The sequence below is a fragment of the Trachymyrmex cornetzi genome, unplaced genomic scaffold, assembly GCF_001594075.2.
Source record: "Trachymyrmex cornetzi isolate Tcor2-1 unplaced genomic scaffold, Tcor1.1 scaffold75, whole genome shotgun sequence".
NCBI classification, from domain to species: domain Eukaryota; kingdom Metazoa; phylum Arthropoda; class Insecta; order Hymenoptera; family Formicidae; genus Trachymyrmex; species Trachymyrmex cornetzi.
The window spans coordinates 260,441-280,058 of NW_017300081.1; the positions used below are offsets into that span (position 1 = coordinate 260,441).

Below are 19,618 nucleotides of genomic sequence, written 5' to 3' on the forward strand. Positions count from 1 at the left end.
ATATATAATACTCTTTTATTATTGACTCGATCATTAACATATCTTTTTCATGTATTTTATGTATCTTCTCAGACATATTTTAAATGTATTTAAATGTACAAATATTAACATATGTCTTTATTGAAGTATGAGATTAAGTAACTCAATATAATTAAATTAATATTGTGTATATATTATGGAATTATCAGTTTTGAAAAAAAATGTACTTGAAAAAGCTTAAAAATATTTGGATAATAATAAACAAGTATACAAAGTACTCAATATGTCACATAGCATAACTTTAGAATCTAATTCCTGAAGAAATTTTCTTAGTAGAAAAAAAAACATAAGCATGGCTTAATGATTCTAAAGAATTACGGATATATGGTTGTCTTAAAGGAAAACAAAAAAATTGTACAAACAACGAATAAAACAATAAAGTTTGTTTTTTGTTGCGTTCTCTCTTTATATTTATATGCAAAAATATATTTATTATTACTATTACTATTACGCAAAAAAAAGTTTAAATAAATTAATTAATAATGTGAAATCATAGATACGTTTCTTAGAATCTACGAATATTACATAATTCTGTAATTACTCGGAATCACATCCACGCTTACGTAAACTTTCTTTATGATGACGTCAGAAATCACCTAGATTATACGTGAATCATCCTATCAATGCTTGATATCTATTTTCATTTCGAATTTTTGAAATATTTTATAATTACTATGTATAATAATTAAGAAAAACTGAAATGATTTCTCTCATATTAAAAATTAAAGCACAAAATTTTTTAAATATTATCTATACGTATATGTATATATATATATATAAAATTATATATTGAATCAAATATGGTACTAATAATATTAGTGGAAAAATTATTATATATACAAAAAATTAGTTTCACAAATGTATTAAAGATATTCCACCTTGAGATATTTTAAAGTATTTAATAATTTAAAAGTAAGTTGTTATAGAAAATAATTTGCAACATATTTATTGATACATATTTATTGTTGAACACGAACTGATTTTTATATTTTATAAAGCATTTGTGATCTAACGATATAGAATATTCGAAAGTCATCGGGTGTCCTTTTAACAACAAATTCTTTAATCAATTGAAAGTCAATATTTCCTTCATTTTGTTTTCTTTCTCTAGAAATCCTTTATCCTTATTATCGATATTCCAATTTTCAGTATTTTTATATGTAAGTCTCACGTTGAAATTCTTAAAATTATTTGAAGAGTATAGTTTTATTATTCATTTGTTCTTGAAATTTGATTCATAAATATTTTTTATTTTCGAACATTAGTTATTCGAAAAAAACATTGACTTGACATATCCATTGAAAAAAATGTCAATTTTAAATTAATCAAAAAATATATTAAAAAGACATTTAGTTATTTTGAAATATCTTATGTAGATTCTAAATCTGCAACACAATCCGTTGAAGAAAAAAAACTTAAATATTTTAATTTAGTTAATTATTTTAATTATTTTAGAAAATTATGTATAACAGACTTTGTAAGTTATATGTACATGATAGAAATAAACAACTTCAATACGGTCAACAGTAGAATACAAATTATTGGAATGAAAGAAACATGATAGAAGTGTCTTTAGTAATATTTAATTTTGATATATGTTAAAATTAACTCAATTTACAATCAAGTTAACATTAATAATATAATAAACTAACCATATAGTTTTCTTATATTAAATCTATCCTATTATACAAATGATCATTCCAGAAACTTTTTACTGCATCATAAACGAAATCTTTTCCGTTAGAAATTAAATATTATCCCCAACTGTACTTCCATGATATTCATACTGTATATATGTGTACACACATTTTAAGCAACAAGGTGAGTCACTGGCAGCACTGCTTACGCACTCCCTCAGCATTCATCGTTGGTTTGACTTCAATTTGTTCTACATTTTGTGGCCGGATTGTATCACCTTCAGGTGGGTCTCGTATCTGTTTTTGCGATACGATTCTGTATATTTCTGTAAAAAATTTTTATTAAATGAAACAAAATACGCATGATATTTATCATACAATAAATATTAACTCTGATACAGGCAAGTATTTATCTTAATAAAGTGTAATATATATTAGATATCGAAAAAATATTTAAAAATTACAATAGTATTTTAATGCAAAAACACAATTTTAATTCTATTGTAAAATTGTAATTTCCACTATCGTAAAATGAAAAAATTCTATATTTTATAATAAAAATTATAGCAATTACGGTTCTAACATGGTTTCCAATGTTTAATAATCAATTCAGTATATGCTAATTTTATGAAACAACATTGGATAAGGTATAGCTCTGTAGGAAAAACTATTAGTAGAAAGACTACATGCTTTCTATTTAGTAATACAAGTCTCGACACAAGTGATATTTTATCTTTATTATTCACTAAGAAAGATAATGATTGTGTCAACTTGTGTCGCTAAATAGAAAGCATATAGTCAAACCTTGATTTTTTATATGCATCTGAATTTAAAAGAAATTGATTAAAAAGTTAATTTTTGAGTGGAAAAAGTATGAGATTGTAATCCGTTTTGAAAACAATAAATTCTATATACAAAATTATAATTAAGAGAGTTACCTGTTAATATGTTTTGAAACGCTGTCTCAACGTTAGTAGAATCTAAAGCGGATGTTTCAATGAAAGATAAGCCATTTCTCTCAGCAAACGCTTTAGCCTCGTCAGTTGGAACAGCACGCAGATGCCTTAAGTCTGACTTATTTCCCACTAACATGATCACAATATTCTGGTCAGCATGGTCCCGTAATTCTCGTAACCATCTTTCTACATTTTCATACGTCAGGTGTTTTGCAATATCATACACGAGTAGTGCACCAACTGCTCCGCGGTAATATCTAGTAATTAGAGAAAGGTTATTGATATATGTACAGTATATGTCGTATATCAAGTTTAATGAATATCAATTTTAGGTGAAATAAGTTTCTACACTTTTGTTTGTCTACATTTTTAAAAATATATAATTAATTTTTAAAAAATAATAGAAGTTTAATCGTATAATAACTTTAAAAATAAAATAATTTTGACAAGTCTCATTAATACATAATCAATTATAATTTTTCTATTAAGTTCAATTGTATCATAATATATCAAATTTTCAAAACTTATTCTTTTAAGTTTAATTGCAAGAATATCTGAATATGATGTAATCATTCTAATAAAATTAATAATAATAATAATAAGTAACTGCCTACAAAATGTAACTTTTACTAAAAAAGATCAAAGCTTTCATAACATGTTATAACTTAATTTAAAGAACAAAAGTTCTGTTAAGAATGTTCTGTCTGCTTTTTGTTTCTTAATATTTTTAGTAACATTAAAGAATATAACTTTCATGTTATAATTCATATGGCATTACTTAAAATAATTGTAAATAAGCTATTATTACCTTCATATTTTTTTTATCCTAAATGTAAAATTAAACTTACGCAGAGGTAATCGCACGATAACGCTCTTGCCCAGCTGTATCCCAAATTTGGGCTTTGATGGTTTTACCATCTACTTGTATACTGCGTGTTGCAAATTCGACTCCGATGGTAGACTTCGATTCCAAATTGAATTCGTTTCTTGTAAATCGGGATAGCAGATTACTTTTTCCTACTCCAGAATCTCCAATGAGAACAACTGAAAAGACGAAGAGAATTAATTAGAAAAATGTTTTGTAACGATTAAGTTTTATGAGATTGACAGAATCATTGAACCATTGAAAGAAACATTTTGTGGTAAGTAGTTTTCTAGTTGTATTTTTATTTTTCTCATCTTGATATATTAGCTCATATACAATTGCTTGATTGCAATTGCTTTAAAATATTAAGAAATTATAGGTACATATAATTGTAGTGATTATTATCTAAAGATAATGACAGAGATAGGAATTTTTTAGTATCTCGTATTATCTTGAAGATCAAATATAAATTTTATAGTTCAAAATAAAAAAATATATTTTATATATATTTTAAGATATTTGAAACAGTTTTTGCTTAACAATCTTTCTTACATAAAAACTATATATTATGAAACAGTTAAATCTGTTTTAAAGTGAACAACTTTGTTAGCAACAGATTTTCCAAAATCAAACAATTTCTATCCAACAATAAAGTAAAATTCTAAATTTTATATTTATCATTGCATAAAATAAAGAACCATTGAATAATAAACGCAAACATTAAATAGTCATAAAAATAATAAACACTGCACAGAAATCTTTGTCTGAAAAAATTATATGAAACTAAAAAAGTTATGTCAGAGGTATCAGTAAATCAGTGACACATCATGATCATGTAAAGCGAGCATATATATAGTATGTATGACTATTCTTTCTATAAATTACTATTCAAACATAAAGCATGGAAAATAAGGCATGGTGGGGATCTCATTCTACATTTGCTCTTTCAAAGTAAGAAATATAAACATAATGTATATGTACTCGTATATATATGTATACCATACATTATATTATACATATTTACTTATTTATCTAAAGCTAAATTTATATTAAACATTTAATTATTCAATACATAAAAATAGTTTTGTTGATATAGAAAAAAAATATTGAATTCCTGTCTTTAAAATCAGCTCCATACAATTGATTTTGCATATAAATCATGATTTATTAAAAAAAAGTTTTAATAACAAAAAGAAATAGAATTAATCCAACTTATCTACCTCCTATAACACTGTGTATTCAGATCACGACAGTGACAGTGATCAAATACAATATATGATTACATTATATCTTATGATATATCAAGTCAAGGGTCAAGATCGACTAAATTGATGGAAGCACCAATAAAATAGCAATACTAAATAACGAATGGTTCTACACACACACACACACGCTTCTAAACCCGCAGGCGTGGAGATAATGTTAACTGTCTCAAAAAATCAATAGAAAATAAAGACTAGAAACAATAATAAGCATAGAGACAATAGAGATAGGGAAAACACATAGATTTCAACTTATCAGAAATATGCATTGATACATGGTTTCTGATAGGTCAAAGTTTATTATCTTTGTGATATTCCCTGTTTCCATTGCTTGTGCTTTTCAGTGTATCTGGATCCTTAGATAGATACAACCAGCTGACGAGAGAGAGTTGACGATAGCGTTTCTAGTATCTTTGCTCTCTTTCTCTTTCCCCCTCCCCTTCTCTCACTCTTTCTCTGTCTCTCCTTCTGTTCTACGAAAGTGCAGATGATGCGGAATGACAAGGCCGAAAGAAATTTCAAACATGTCACACGCACACGGATTCACGCGTGTATATACTCGCACGACGGACAACGAATATATATAACACCATCGCACGTATTCGATACGTGTCTATATCGCGCCCAATTACATACGTAATGTATAAATCGCAGGCGTTTTTCACGGCGCGGAGAAAGAACAGCCGAGTTTAGGGGCGGGATAAAGAGAAGACAGGAGGAAAGGTGGGAGAGGGATATCTAGAGAAGGTCCGAAATCGACGGAGCCGTCGACCAGGAAGTCGCCCCGAGGAATCACGACAGAACGCTCTCCTCGCGAGACGTAGCTGCGATGGTGGGTCATCGTTTCTGATGTCATCGCGCGCGCGTTTCGCCACGGACAGGCGACTCCGGTCGGTCGTCGTTCACGAGGTGACGTTTGGCGTGACGTACGTCGTCGCCGCGGCGAAAATGGGAACGATACTCGTCGATCGCAGACACAAAGTCACGATGGGGAGCATCTTCCGAGTATGAAAAAAAAATTAGTCACACATTCAGGAGAGAGAGAGAAAGAGAGGAAGAAAGGGCGTGAGAGAGAGAGAAAGAGAGAGAAAGAGAGCGAAGTGGCGATTTACCTTTAAATAAATAATCGTACTCGTCGTCCCGAGTGCCCATCTTGACCGCAGCGAGCAACAAGCACTTCTCAGCGAACCGACGTCGGTTACCCCCGGGGGATTGGAACCGCGCTACTGCGACGACGTATGGCTTATATACAAAGGGCAGAGAAGGCCGAGGAGCCGCCGATTGGCTCCCGTGCGTGTGCTCGTAGCTCTCTCGCTTCTCCTGGCTCCGCCGCGGACGTGAACGGGCGACGCAAAGCGTTGGCAAAGGGATTCGCCGTCGCACGCGAACGATAACGGGGGAACAGAAGACCGGGGGAACCGATGGCGGTGCGAGCGCGAGCGATCGGCCAACGGCGATACAATTATTTTCGTTCTTTCAATTTAACTGTACAATATGGCCTCCTTTCTACGCCCCTCCAGGGCCTGACGGACCGCGCATGCGCAATCCTCGAGCGCGTGCGCCCGCGCGCAACCCCGACCGCGCTCGCTTGAAAACGGGAATCTCCTCACTCATCACTGTCTCCTTGGGTTGGGACTTGGGACGCACCCTGGGATAAATCGAGGGGAAACGGAGATTTATGAGGGTTGTCGCTTGCCCACTTCGGTCACACCCTCCGCTGTTACGTTCCTTTCTTTCCGGCTTTGTGATTCGCATGCTTCTGTTCGTTGAATCGTGACGATTTTCTATCCAACGATCGATTTACAAGACCAATTGAAATCGGCGATCTCACGAGTTGTGTCGAAAAATGGTGCACGTGGAGTCATCTACGTATACTTTTGTTTTCTGGAAACTTGCAACGTTTACCGTTGTCGATAAAATATTGGCGGAAGATAAAGAAGATAGAAAATTTGTGAAAATGAGAGGGAAATTAAAAGAAAAGAAACTGAGGGCTTATTATATAGTTCTTGAATTCTTGAAACAAAGTAAAATTATAAATAAAAAATAAAAATGAACGAATATTTATAACTTTATTAGTCTCAACATCTCATGAATTTGCTCACTTTTGTAATTTTCATCTTTTTTCATGAATGAGTCTCGTGACGTTATTTATGCAAATAAAACGTCAACGTACATTTCAATTATTTAATTAACTATTATATTTCCCATAAATAAAATCAAATGGAATCATCTTTATTTAACAGAAACGCGTCGTTCGTTCGGCTTAAAATTATGCAATATCGAGAGATAATATATAATAATTGTTAGAGCTGAGTTAAGGATTTTTTATCGGAGCGAAGCATTAAGAAAGTTAGGTAACGCACTACGTCACTCGCTCTATTCCAGGGTTAAATAGAGATCAATGGTACATTATTATTCATATGTCTCTTGCGTTTGTGCTAAATATGGCCGTTCGAATCTTAAATAACTGAAGCAATTATGTATACTGTACCGCGATCTTTATTATATAAATCGAACAAAATTAAACGCGAAATCGGACAAACACATAAAAATGTCCATTTCAACTAGTGTAGATCGATTAACTTTAATTTTGATTTTATTTACTTTGTATCTTTTTCTAATTTTTAAAAATAAAAAAAGATACAATTAAATTAGTTAAGTTAAATCTCGAGATTAAAGTAATTAATCTAAATTAATACAAATGGATATAATTAATATACATAGACGTTAATAACGTTATATTATAGCGATCAATATCCGTTTTTACTAATATTTACATAATTTATCTTTACTTTTATAATACAACATGTCAAGTAAAATACCGTGATATTTATTTTAGAATCAAATAATAAAATTATTAATTTCTTGTTGTTTAACTTGTGGAAATCACTAACTTGTGTGATTGAGGATAACGAATTATAATTGAGAAACGTGGCTGTTTACAATTTTGTCCTTTAAATTAATTAATCACTAATTAATCAGTATATTTATAAGCCTTAAATGTAAGTGTATGAAAAGTGTGCGGCTCGACAAAGAGGCGAAAATTCTCGAGAAACAAATGAAACATATCTTATTTTGCGCGTTTTATATTTATGTATTCGTCAAATTTCAAGATGGGGATTTATTTATAATTTAATAAGTCGCATATTTTGCTGTACGTGTGCATTTCAACGTATAGCTCATTTATACGCGCACGATTTTTCAATTTTTGAAATATTCTATGGAATTCCATTGTGAATTTTGACGCAAATCGCGAATCGTTCAAAGACTGCAGGACGCGAGAAAAAAATCGTAGGAAATTGAATTGGAGCGCCTGTCGAGATTACGAGCCTCAGCATCCCAGATGGCGCGTCGCGTTCATCTCGTTGCATAGATTTCAAGTTCGCTATCTTACGCGGGTGAAAAGAAAAAAAAAAGCGATTGATGAACCGAGTCCGCTGTGCTCTCGCGACCGCTATAAGCTGTTTGATAATTCTGTTAAACAGCACCGTCAAAGTCCCGGTTCACGGAGTCCCTTTAATCGCGCGTAACTCCCGGAGTAACTCCCTTCCTGCGAAACGCTTTTTTTGTTTCTCGTTAATCGCATTAATCGCTCCGATATTGAATTTGAATATGCAGTAGTCGAACTCCAGTTCAGTGGAAATCGCTGTTAAAGTTCCGTGAGCAAGCAATCGTAAATAACGAGGATTAACCTCCGGCATGTCGGCGTCCGAAACGGCAGTGATTTTTGCGAAGTTAGAAGCTTTAAAAGACATTAGGTATGAGGACGCAGTCTCGTTTGACACTTGTCTTTTCATACATTGCATAAGAAATTTATTCGACTGGGTGTTTCATTTTGTTGTGCTCCTCACAGGTCAAAGACCCTTCAATTGGAGAAACTGAAACAGAGAATATTGCAAGAGGTGGAACAGACTGAACAGGAGGAGAAATGTTTATTAGAATACAAGCAGGAGATGGATTTGCTGATGCAGGAGAAAATGGCACACGTAGAGGAATTACGTCAGATACATGCAGACATCAATGCGGTGAATTGCATTACTTGGTTTTTGTTTCCACAAGCAAAGGTCTGTTTTTTATAGCTGAGCTAGTATATATACGCTTTTGGAACTTGTGAAGTGAAATAGAGATTTATTTGATATTTAGCTAAAGTAAGAAAAAATTATATTGTGGTCTAGTGCAGGAATAAAGAACAGACCCCAAGATAGAAACTATTCCAAAATTTACTGTCAGTTGAAAATTTATAGTTTATTTTACATGTACTTTAGAATTATATTATACATTGAAAGTCTATACTTTAAGATAGTTTCATTACTAGATTTGTTCTTTTTAGCTGAATTTCTTGAAATAGTTTATCTTTTCTCTTTGCCTCTCCAACATAAAAAGAGAGAAAAATTACCTACGCAATTTAGCTAAAAAGAATAAGCCTTATGGCAGTAAATTTTGAAATACAATCAAAATATAATTGTATGGAATATATTGGAATTATATAGAATCTTAATAATAAAGTTTACTTTTGATTAGATGGAATCAGTGATCAAGCAAGCAGAGGAAGCACGTAACAGGGCGAGGGAAACTGCTAAACTAATTCATAACAATGATTATCAACCACTGAAACACGACATTGATCGTATGCGCAGAGAATTCTTGGGTTTGGAAAGGTTACCAGAGTTGTACGAAACTGAATCGGATCTTATCTCCCCTGAGTAAGTACCTTTACTATCACGAAGCTGTTGAAGATCAGCAGTAAGAGTGATGCACGTAGTATCAGCCAATAAGTGGAGATTGACATTATGGACTGAGCTGAGTCAAACTTTTATTGTGTAGACGGTTTGTTCATAGTTACTTTGAACGTCCAATGCAAAAAGCGGAATGGAGAGTAGAAGTACGAGGTGATGACTTGTTACCACCACTTGGACTACACCATCCTGGACATCCAGGTGGTTCTACACCTTTCTTAGCTCCGCAACCGCTTCAAGGGCCGAGTAAACCAGAGCCTAGACCATTACCGCCAGCCCCAGGGCCGCCTGCTCCAACATTCAGGTACCACTGGTATATCTCGTCCCCTTATTATATTTTTTATGTAAAATTGAAAATATTACTTGTTACCAATTTTGTAATATAATATTTCTATCGCTTTACAGGCAACAACCGCCGCCTATGAAGTCTTGCCTTTCGTGCCATCAACAAATTCATAGGAATGCACCAATTTGCCCACTTTGCAAAGCAAAATCGCGATCGCGTAATCCTAAGAAACCAAAGAAGAAAGATTAATTATAATTCTATGACTATTTGTATGAATAATCCGCATTTCTACAATTCATGTTAAGAAAAGACATGTATTAATCATTTTTATAATCCATAGTAACCATGCACTCTTATCGTATCATTAGCATTTATAAGTGATAGCACAGCATTTATGAGAATCTATATGTTTATATAATGTGTCATTTTTTGAAGACAGCTTTTTTTAGTATTAAAGATTTTATTGTATTCACGTATGTTATGAATATATAAGAAGAATGTAAGAAAAGATAGAAATCAAATAATTTCTACTATAATTAGAGAAATAAAAATAAAAATCTAATATTTGACAATTAGTTTAATTTATCTTTGTCTATATCAAGTATTGAGAAATTTATGTATTAGTGTATTCTAACAATTTTCGTTATTGTTAAAATAAATTAGAAAAGAATTAGTATTTACAAAGAAGGGCAATATATATACAAATTATTTATTATAACTTTATATTCACCACTTTATTTTCATTAGTCATAAAATATAATAATGTAAATACCACATACAGTTTTATTTGTTATTAAACATATTTAAATTATTTTCAGTGTATACAAATATTAGAAAAATATACCTTAGTATATATAGGCAACACTGAAAATTTCTATAAATGCATAAATGAAATAATTCTTTATTATTTCATGAGAAATACATATATTAATCTTTCACTTTTATATACTTCTCTTATGTAATGAAAGTATTATTGTACCGGATTTATAACCAAATATTAACTTTTGATTGCCGTTTCTGCAATGTTAACAATTTTTTGATCATCCAAATATTTGTTATTAATTGTCGAGTACAATAAAAAATCTATATGAAACGTTTGAACATGTCATCTTCCAAAAACTTTTAGTGTTACCTATATATTATCTTAAAATATTGCATCTTTAAAAAAATATTAATCATTGATTTATGGATTTAATTGCACTTTGAAAATATATATAGCTCATATTTCTTTTTATAATAACGCTAATTATGTTCTAAAATTTACTATATTTTATTGAAGTTTTTCAACTATTTGCCAAAACTAATATATTTAATTATGAGTTTTTAAAGATAAATGTGAATTATTTATATCACAATTTTTCACAGTATTGTCTTTTGAAGTATTTATTAGGAAATTAAACAGTAGTTAGCAGTAATATCTATTGCTGTGTAATATCAACTATTTATTTCTTAATGTAAAACAATTTTATAAAATTTTAATTAGGTCAGTCTTTGCTCTTCAAGCTATATGAAAAAGTAAAAAGTAGACTGTACCTCTTTTACACTCTTGCATTGATTCATGTTGCATTTATGTTAAACTTATATAAACAATTAACATAATATACAATTTATAAATGTTACAATCTCATGAACATTCCAACATCTAAATGTATTTTGAACAAAAATGGTTATTGTACTAGTAACAAAATACTTTTAAGAAAAAATTCAATTCGTCAATAAGTCTTTGATAATTGCTTAATACACAATCAAATTTCATATCACCTGCTATTTACTACGATTTGATTTATTTGTATATATATATATATATATATGTTCTTTTTAGCTGAACTTTGCAAAGTTCATCTTTCAATTTTTACTTTAACGTAAAAAGAAAAAAAAAGATAAATCATATAAGAAATTCAGCTAAAAAGTCTACATTTCAGAAAATATAATGGCGCTCTTCTATGTTATTCTATTATTTGTACATGATTCGAATTCTTAAATATAATCATAATATAAATTTTAATCTTCAAAAATGATAAACATAATTTTAATATCTAGACGAGCATAAGTATATAAAAATGCATATAAAATACAGATTAGACATTTACTTTTTTGTGCTATTTTCTGTTTTGCAATCAATTAAAATGCTGGAGGAGTAGATTTCAGTGTATGTAAAACTTACAATTTTTATGTTAGTATTTATCTGTACACGCACACGTGCTATTCTCCTTAAAAATATTAAGCACTATAGTATCAAAAATATATCCTAATAATTATTCAATATTTCAAAGTTATAATTTCTCTTCAAGCAAAAAATAATGGAAGAATAGTTCACGAATACCATTTGCATTACCTATGGCAAGTTTTCATCGTCTTCATAATCCAAATCTCATTAACATTTAATGTCATATTATAATTAATCATTATCATATTGTAATATGACGATATAATCAATATAACATTAGTGAATTTAAATTTATATAAAAAATTTAATAAAATTGTGTCACTAGAAAGTTTTGAGCACTTTTATGAACAATTTCTTTATTATTATTATCTCAGTATTGTTATACTTATAATTATTCTGAGACTATCTATTTTTTGATCATATTTAGCATGTAACTGTATAAAATTTTTATAAAATATCTATACATTTAAAAAATGTAATAGTAATTTGTATAAACATTTATAAAAAATATAAATTAATTTGCATTATCTAAACAACGTTTGTAATGTTTATATAAAATTTATTGCACATTGCACAAAAAGATAATTTTTTCCGCCAAGACAACTTGAATTATCACAATTACGAACTGATGTTCCGTTAATTATACAGTTTCACGCGATGTTTGAGTATTATCAGATCTTAAATGAACTAATGGAATTTCGACATCTTTTTCTTGTTTGTTCGGCACTTCATTGCCTTTCTTTAGCTCTGGTGCAATCAAACGTTTATTTACAAGTTGTAACCACAACATAGAAACGATTAGCATTACGCCAGTGATACCAAAAGTATGATATGTTCCTAAGCGAGTATAAATGAAGCCTACAAATACCGGACCTAAAACGCGAGACGCACAACCCGCACCTGTCATTAAACCCATCCACACGCCTTGTGGACGCGGACCGAGAATTTTGCTAAATATAGTTTGCATCAAAGTAACTCCTATAGGATAACCTATAGATGTAAAGGCGTAACCAATCAAAAATTGAGTAATCGTGATTTGCGGAGTATATAGGCACCATTCTTGAGTAATAGGGCATCCTACGATTTCTGTACCATTGGCATCTGTCGTGATATTATTATATGCTACAAGATATTGAAGCACTTTCATTATAAAGTTGTCATAATACGCATAAAGAAATCTATGTTTTAGTATATATGAGATATAAAAATATATAACTTTTAAAAATATTTTTTTATTTAATAGAGAGATAGATACTCACGTCCAAAATCTCCAATTATAGGAGGATCTGGGCCCCATGGGATACATAGTACTCGTCCAATCACCATAAAAAAGAATCCACCCCATAACATTACTTTACGTTCTGCAAATCTATAAAGAAGTACGTATTTTTTTTAATAGCATATATAAAATGAAAGATATCATTTACTTATAAATCATAAACGTTATATAGCGATAAAATAATATTTTTATATTGTTTAAATATTAGTTATTTATCCTAAAAAGATTGTAATTTCATCATAATATAATTACTTTTTACAAAGTGGTCCAATCATAGTAAATGTAATACAGGCTATCACAGCTCCAACGCTCATTAGGATTCCCATATAATATAGCGCTTCCTTTTTAGTCCAAGCAAATTGATCCATGGTAAGAGAAGTACCAAGACTACACGAAAAAAGATGACATATATTTGTTAACTAAAACTTTTTATTTAGTAAACCAAGATTTCAATCGATGATCTTAATTTTAATATTATTTTACAATAGACTCACATTAACGTTTTTAAATTAACAATTAAAATATCAAATTTTTTTTTAAATCAAGTTATTAGTTTTGCTTTCTTAAATAAAATATAAATTTTCAATTATTCTCTCTCTTCCTCCTATTTTAATTATTTTCAATTGTTTTTTAATTATTTTTAAACAAATATCAAAAAATGGATGCACTTACGTCTCAAGAAGAACAAAATTAAAAACCAAAACAAAGAATCCACAAATTAAAGTCCATGAAGCCAAATAGTCCGGTTTTATGGCTTTCCACGTTTCTTTTTCTGCAAATGCAATAAATTCTATTATTATGTATGTATGTATGTATGTATGTATGTGTATATATATATATATATATAATTTAATTGAGACTTGGAAATAAAATCATGGAGCATATCCAAGATATATATGTAAATATGTAATATAAAAATGGAATGAGAAATTAATTCATTATGATCAATCTTTATGAATTATTAAAATTTTTTTAAATTACATCAAACTTAAAGATTAATATAACAAAAATATTATGAATTTATTACATACCTGTAGCTTTACCTTCATCACGCATAGCTTCTTTTATTGCAATTTTATGCTCCTTAAAGTTCCATGGTAATAAAAAGATAAAATTAAAAATTCCCATTATTACGTTAATCCAACCAGCTGCTGTGTACATGTTTAAAGGTAGCATCAGAAATGTTACACCATGATCTCCAAGAGGTGTTACAGCAGCCTGCAATCCAGGACCCACCACAAAACCTAGGACCTAAATGTATTGCTTTTTTCACATGTATTCATTCAATACACTTATTTAATTATATTCTTTATAAAAATATATAAATTTTTAGCAAAGTATTAAATCATTTTATTATCATTATTAAATTAATAAATATAACACTTTAAAAAATTATAATATAATTGTTTTATCTATTACATCTTTTAACATAAAATACAATAACAAAAAATTACCTGTGCTAGGGATACCATAGAAACTGCATGTGTGCGTTCTGAAAGTTTTGTGGCTGCAGATAGATAAGATCTTGCTACAGCAATATTAGCTGCAAGAAATGACATATGTTTACAACTAATTCAAAATCAAAATACCTTAAATATATATATAAGAGTTAATATGATATAAAAATTAGAAAAGAACTTACCAGAACTAACGCCAACGAAAAATCTGGCAACAAGCATGTAATTCTTTTTATCACCAGGTATCATTTCAAGAATACTATAAGCTGCTGATGAGATAGTAAACAATGCTAAAGTTACTAAAAGCGGCAATCTTACTGATCCTCTTTTATTGCCCCACCAACCTACCAGAGGTGAAAACAACATTTGTCCAAGTGGATTAGCTGCCACTACGTAACCCATAAATTCTTTTCCTGCAGTAGGATCCAACTGAAACATATACACATGTATGTTTAAGTATATATAATCATAATTTTTTTATAACTTTATTATCAATACATATCTTGGTCATGTATACTACACACCTTGCCTAAATACGGCCAAACTCCAGTAAGTATAATACTGAAGCCAAGTGACATTAAGAACATAGTAAAATAAATTGTGTAGATACTCCTCCATCTTTCTTTTCTTTCAAGTTCAGTCTCTAAATTGTCAATAGGTAGTTCAGTTTGTCTAAAAAAATCAATATCTTATGTTTGTATATATACACAAGGTGTCCCGTAAATTTTTACTAAGCGTTTTTGTGTAGATACAGCGGACTAAACTGAGTCGAAAAGTCCTCTACCATTTTGCAATTTTCGTAATGGTTAACGAGATATTAATTACTAAAAATCGCTGAATATTGGTCTTCAATAATTTTTTACTCAAATACTATCAACTTTACAGAAAAACAGCGAGAGACAAAAATTACTTATTTTCTTCTAATAAAGTTCTGAGAATTTTTTCAAAATTTTTTAATATCATATTTTCTCGTTGGTAAAAATAAGAAAATGCAGTGCAGTAAAAAGTTGAGTAAAAATTCTGAAAAAATTCTTAGAGTTCTATGAGAAGAAAATTAATGATTTTTGTCTCTTGCAGTTTTTCTGTGAAATTGATAGTATTTGAGTAAAAATTATTGAAGACTAATATTTGACAATTTTTAGTAATTAATATCTTGTTAACTATTGCGAAAATTGCAAAATGATAGAGGACTTTTTGATTCAATTTAGTCGGTTCTATCTACACAAAAGCGCTTGGCAAAAACTTACACCTTGTATATTCATCTGCAGAAAAAATACATTAGGTATTTTATATTTAATGGTATTACATGTATTTCCAGTTAATAAAATTACTCTGGCTTTATTTGTAACATTAATATCTCTAATAATCAATAATAAAAATTTTTAATAAAATTACCTTTTGACGAAAAATTTCTTAAGACGATCCATTAAAAAAACGTTTTGTACTATCTTCTTCTACATTTAAAGGATTGAAAATTTGTTGTACAAATCTCAATGGTACAAATTTCAGCACCCTTACAAAGCATCAATATACAACACAAACCACCAACCTATTACATAAATAAAGAGAAATATGAAATTAAGTGTTTATATTAAAATTATATTGCACATAATTCTATCAATAACGAAATATGAAGGTATATTTAAATCTCTGCGTTTATATTGAGTTGAGGTTAACATAATAATAATGCTAATTATGTACATAACAAAAAATATAAAATAGATGTAATATAGACAAAATGCTCTAAGTTTGTATCTTAAGATAAGAAACTGTCTTTATATACATAGCTTAATAAAAGTGCTTTTAAATAATAATTATTAGAAAAAAAATAAACAGAAAACTCAGTGTTTTAATGTTGGTGCTAATGAAGCTTAAGATGTACTGCAACGTATATGATAGGAAACATTACAGTGCCTCTTGATAAGAGATAACAAATTGAATGCTGTTGACAGATTAAGTTTTCAGTTATCTTTAATGAGAAAGAATGGATAAAAATAAATATTTTTTAGAAGTCAAATTTTTATAAATATGCACATTTTTTATTTCACATATTTCTTATAGCTTATACATATTTTGATAAAATAATTCATATTCTATTTTTATTTTTTACAATTTATATATCTACAATTAAAATAATTCATTTTCATCTTGTAACAACATTAGATATTTCTATATTACTTTATAAAAATTAAACAAATAAAAATATCCATGCTAAATAAATTGGATATTATTACAAACTGAAAGTCACAACAAAGTATCATTATATACTTAAAAGTCACAAGATAAACACATGACAATGTATGTTGAGTATGTATAAGCATGTAAAATATTTTCACAGATAAGAATATAGTTGTAATATAAATTGCGTTAGAATATATACCTAATTAGTAATAAATATTTATGTACAATAAGAAAAAGAAGACATAATTTTATTGAGAAAAACATTAAGGAAAAATTTAATAGATACTGTAAAGCAGAGAGAGAGAGGGAGAGGGGAGAGAGAGAGAGAGAGAGAGAGAGAGAGAGAGAGAGAGAGAGAGAGAATCAAAAATTCTGTGAAAAATAATGGAAATACAAAAATAATCTAAGAGTAACAAAGAATACATAAATATCAATTAAATTTTTTGTTTAGAATGAACGTTCGGAGCGTTTATAAATATTGCGTCACATTGTTCTCCAATTTTATGTACTTACGAAATTATTATGTAGTTTTTGTCCTAACATATGTATTTTATCTATTAATAGTTGCAGGCGTTCAAGCACTTTTATCGCTGCATCTTACTATCTTCACTGTCGTTCTGTTAATTATATTGAAGATTCTGAGAACGAACTCGTATATATCGCCGAAGCAATCTTTTGTCAAAAAGTTCTGCAAGGTCTCCTTTCCCTTTCTTTCAGGCGACGCTGTTTTTCTTGGTCACTTAGTTAGTAAACGGTGAATCACGCTCTTTCATTATTCAATTAAACTCGATGTCACGATAAGCGAATTGCTGACTCGACAAAATAAAAGAAAACACGTGCGATATTCAACAGCTGATTTTGTGAGGGATCAACAGATTCCATTCTTTACGAATCAATCGGAGGATGCTTTGGAATGCATCAAAAGGATGTAGGTGTATCTCGATCCCTTGTCTTTCCCATCTAGAAAATAATACTTTTGCGACTTTCGTTGCGAGATGTATGTATGTATATACATACTCATGCACCGATTTGCACTCTTCTCTCATTCAAGATAAGATGATTTGAGCGACAAAATAAGATGATTTTATGGGTCTGTTCTTTTGTAGACACCAGTAGACACACTCGCGGTAAGAAAAGATAGTATTTCTTATTTTGACGAGTTTCGGAACACGGCGGTCAACCAGGTCAACAGCTAGCTGTACTCACAGTACCGGCCGTAATATAAATAATCCGATGTCGGAGGGAACAGAAGAAAAGTGTAAAGCAAATGCAAAATAGATTTATCATTTTTTTTTTGTAATTTTGGAATGGTTTTATCCTTCTTGTTTTAATTGCTTTGGTCTGAGTATTACATTATTAATTTTTGATCGTTTCTGTCCATCTTTGATCAAGTTTCCAATCCGTGTGCATTTATATTCCATTTACCTCAAAAATTTATTTCGTACATATACGTTATATTAGAACACTAGAATATAGGTATTCGCATCCTCTACTTTTAGTCCTTTCCCCGCTCTTTGTTTTCTTTTCACCCTTCTCTCTTCTCTCCTTCAATTTTTCTCAGCTTAGCGGCGGAGTGGGAAGAGAGCAAGGAATTGAGGAAAAGAGCAAGACAATGAGAAAAGACTGAAGAAAGGACTAAAAATAACAGGGGAACCCTCGATCATTTTCTCTGATCCTTTATTTACGGTTGAGTGAGTAAATACAAAAAGATATTCTTTCCATTATACTGCTAATTCTATTCACTGTAAAAACAGAATGACATTTATAGTGACAACGGTCTAGCATTTTACAAAACAACGGTCGTACAAAAAATGTTGATTAACATGGAATGTCATATGACATGGAAGATTTATGCTGCACCCTACAGCTTTAAACTGCTTTGAACAAGACCGCTACAGACCACTACAGACCGGCTACAGACTTGCCCAGACAGCCATCCTACGTTCTAATAACCACCGACGAGATATTATTACAGACCGTTAACCCTGGGCAAATTTTCGGCGGTATAGGAAAGGGCCCGAAGGTAATTCAAGAACGCTGACATTACCGACAATTGATATAAATTTGCTATTATTGACATAAATATTTGGCTCATACATTATTAAATTAAAAAGATTTTTTATTACATAAATGTCCCATAAATAAATATACATACTTGTAAAGCTGTAATATCCTATATATTGCAAAAAAATCACAATTTTTTCTCTTCAATTTTTTTTTTTATCATCTTTATTGATAATCAAACTTTGACGATATATAACACTGAAATCTCAATTTTAAAGAAAAATCGAGTATTATTGAGTTATAAATGTATAAATATATCTACTAAACTAATAAATCCTAAAATTAGTACAATATTATCAGTTTTTAACTCTTAATCACTTCAATATTCACAAGGACGCGAACTCCCGTAAGGATGTCGGTCTTTAACAGTATCTCGTCGGTGTGATAACTTTGAGCTCTAGATTTACAAAAGTAGCGCAAACTGCCCGCCATTTTTGATCTGCTACAGTACGGTGCGAAATATAAATGAGATATAGGTCGGTATTCATAGTCAGATCTTATATTCAAGTCAGTCTTAAGTATGGTCTTAAGAAGTCACGAACCAATCAGAGGGCTGCATTAGAGTCTTAAAGGTCGCGACACACACTCTTGCATAACGTATAATACATAGTGCATAATGGAATCAACCAATCGAAATTCTTCTTTTCCATGGAATGAGAGGAAAGGAAAGCTTCTGATTAGTTGATTCG

The 19,618-nt window shown here is 30.1% G+C and overlaps 3 protein-coding genes across 7 annotated transcripts in view; 1 reads left to right on the forward strand and 2 right to left on the reverse strand.

Moving 5' to 3' along the window:
* The window catches only part of Rab11 (RAS oncogene family member Rab11), a 7,260-nt gene extending 963 nt beyond the window's left edge, over positions 1-6,297 (reverse strand). Inside the window, exons 1-4 of the mRNA XM_018518485.1 lie at positions 5,872-6,297; positions 3,481-3,676; positions 2,615-2,889; positions 1,846-2,002 (exon numbers count right to left, since the gene is read on the reverse strand). Of these exons, the coding sequence (XP_018373987.1) occupies positions 1,866-2,002; positions 2,615-2,889; positions 3,481-3,676; positions 5,872-5,911 (648 nt within the window). The 5' untranslated portion in view covers positions 5,912-6,297 and the 3' untranslated portion in view covers positions 1,846-1,865. The remainder of the gene's footprint in view (positions 1-1,845; positions 2,003-2,614; positions 2,890-3,480; positions 3,677-5,871) is intronic.
* Positions 6,298-8,104: 1,807 nt separating this feature from the next.
* LOC108768118 (zinc finger C4H2 domain-containing protein) lies at positions 8,105-10,166 on the forward strand. Of its 4 annotated transcripts, none has more exons than XM_018518407.1 (5): positions 8,105-8,517; positions 8,613-8,784; positions 9,281-9,462; positions 9,584-9,808; positions 9,901-10,166. In XM_018518407.1, the coding sequence occupies exons 1-5, from the start codon at positions 8,459-8,461 to the stop codon at positions 10,028-10,030; spliced, it is 768 nt and encodes a 255-aa protein (XP_018373909.1). In that variant the 5' UTR covers positions 8,105-8,458; the 3' UTR covers positions 10,031-10,166. The 4 variants fall into 4 exon arrangements, with proteins under 4 accessions (XP_018373909.1, XP_018373910.1, XP_018373911.1 ...); XM_018518408.1 differs by having other exon boundaries at positions 9,584-9,799; positions 9,901-10,030; XM_018518409.1 differs by having other exon boundaries at positions 9,599-9,808; positions 9,901-10,030.
* A 2,324-nt stretch (positions 10,167-12,490) lies between these two features.
* Cln7 (CLN7/MFS domain-containing 8) lies at positions 12,491-17,817 on the reverse strand. 2 transcript variants are annotated; one of them, XM_018518395.1, is made up of 10 exons: positions 17,379-17,817; positions 16,080-16,233; positions 15,209-15,356; positions 14,870-15,113; positions 14,682-14,770; positions 14,259-14,478; positions 13,900-13,999; positions 13,480-13,614; positions 13,208-13,317; positions 12,589-13,070 (listed from the first exon to the last, which is right to left on the reverse strand). In XM_018518395.1, exons 2-10 carry the CDS (start codon positions 16,109-16,111, stop codon positions 12,589-12,591), a joined length of 1,560 nt encoding a protein of 519 aa, XP_018373897.1. In that variant the 5' UTR covers positions 16,112-16,233; positions 17,379-17,817. The 2 variants fall into 2 exon arrangements, with proteins under 2 accessions (XP_018373898.1, XP_018373897.1); XM_018518396.1 differs by lacking the exon at positions 17,379-17,817 and having other exon boundaries at positions 12,491-13,070; positions 16,080-16,111.
* Positions 17,818-19,618: the final 1,801 nt, after the last annotated feature.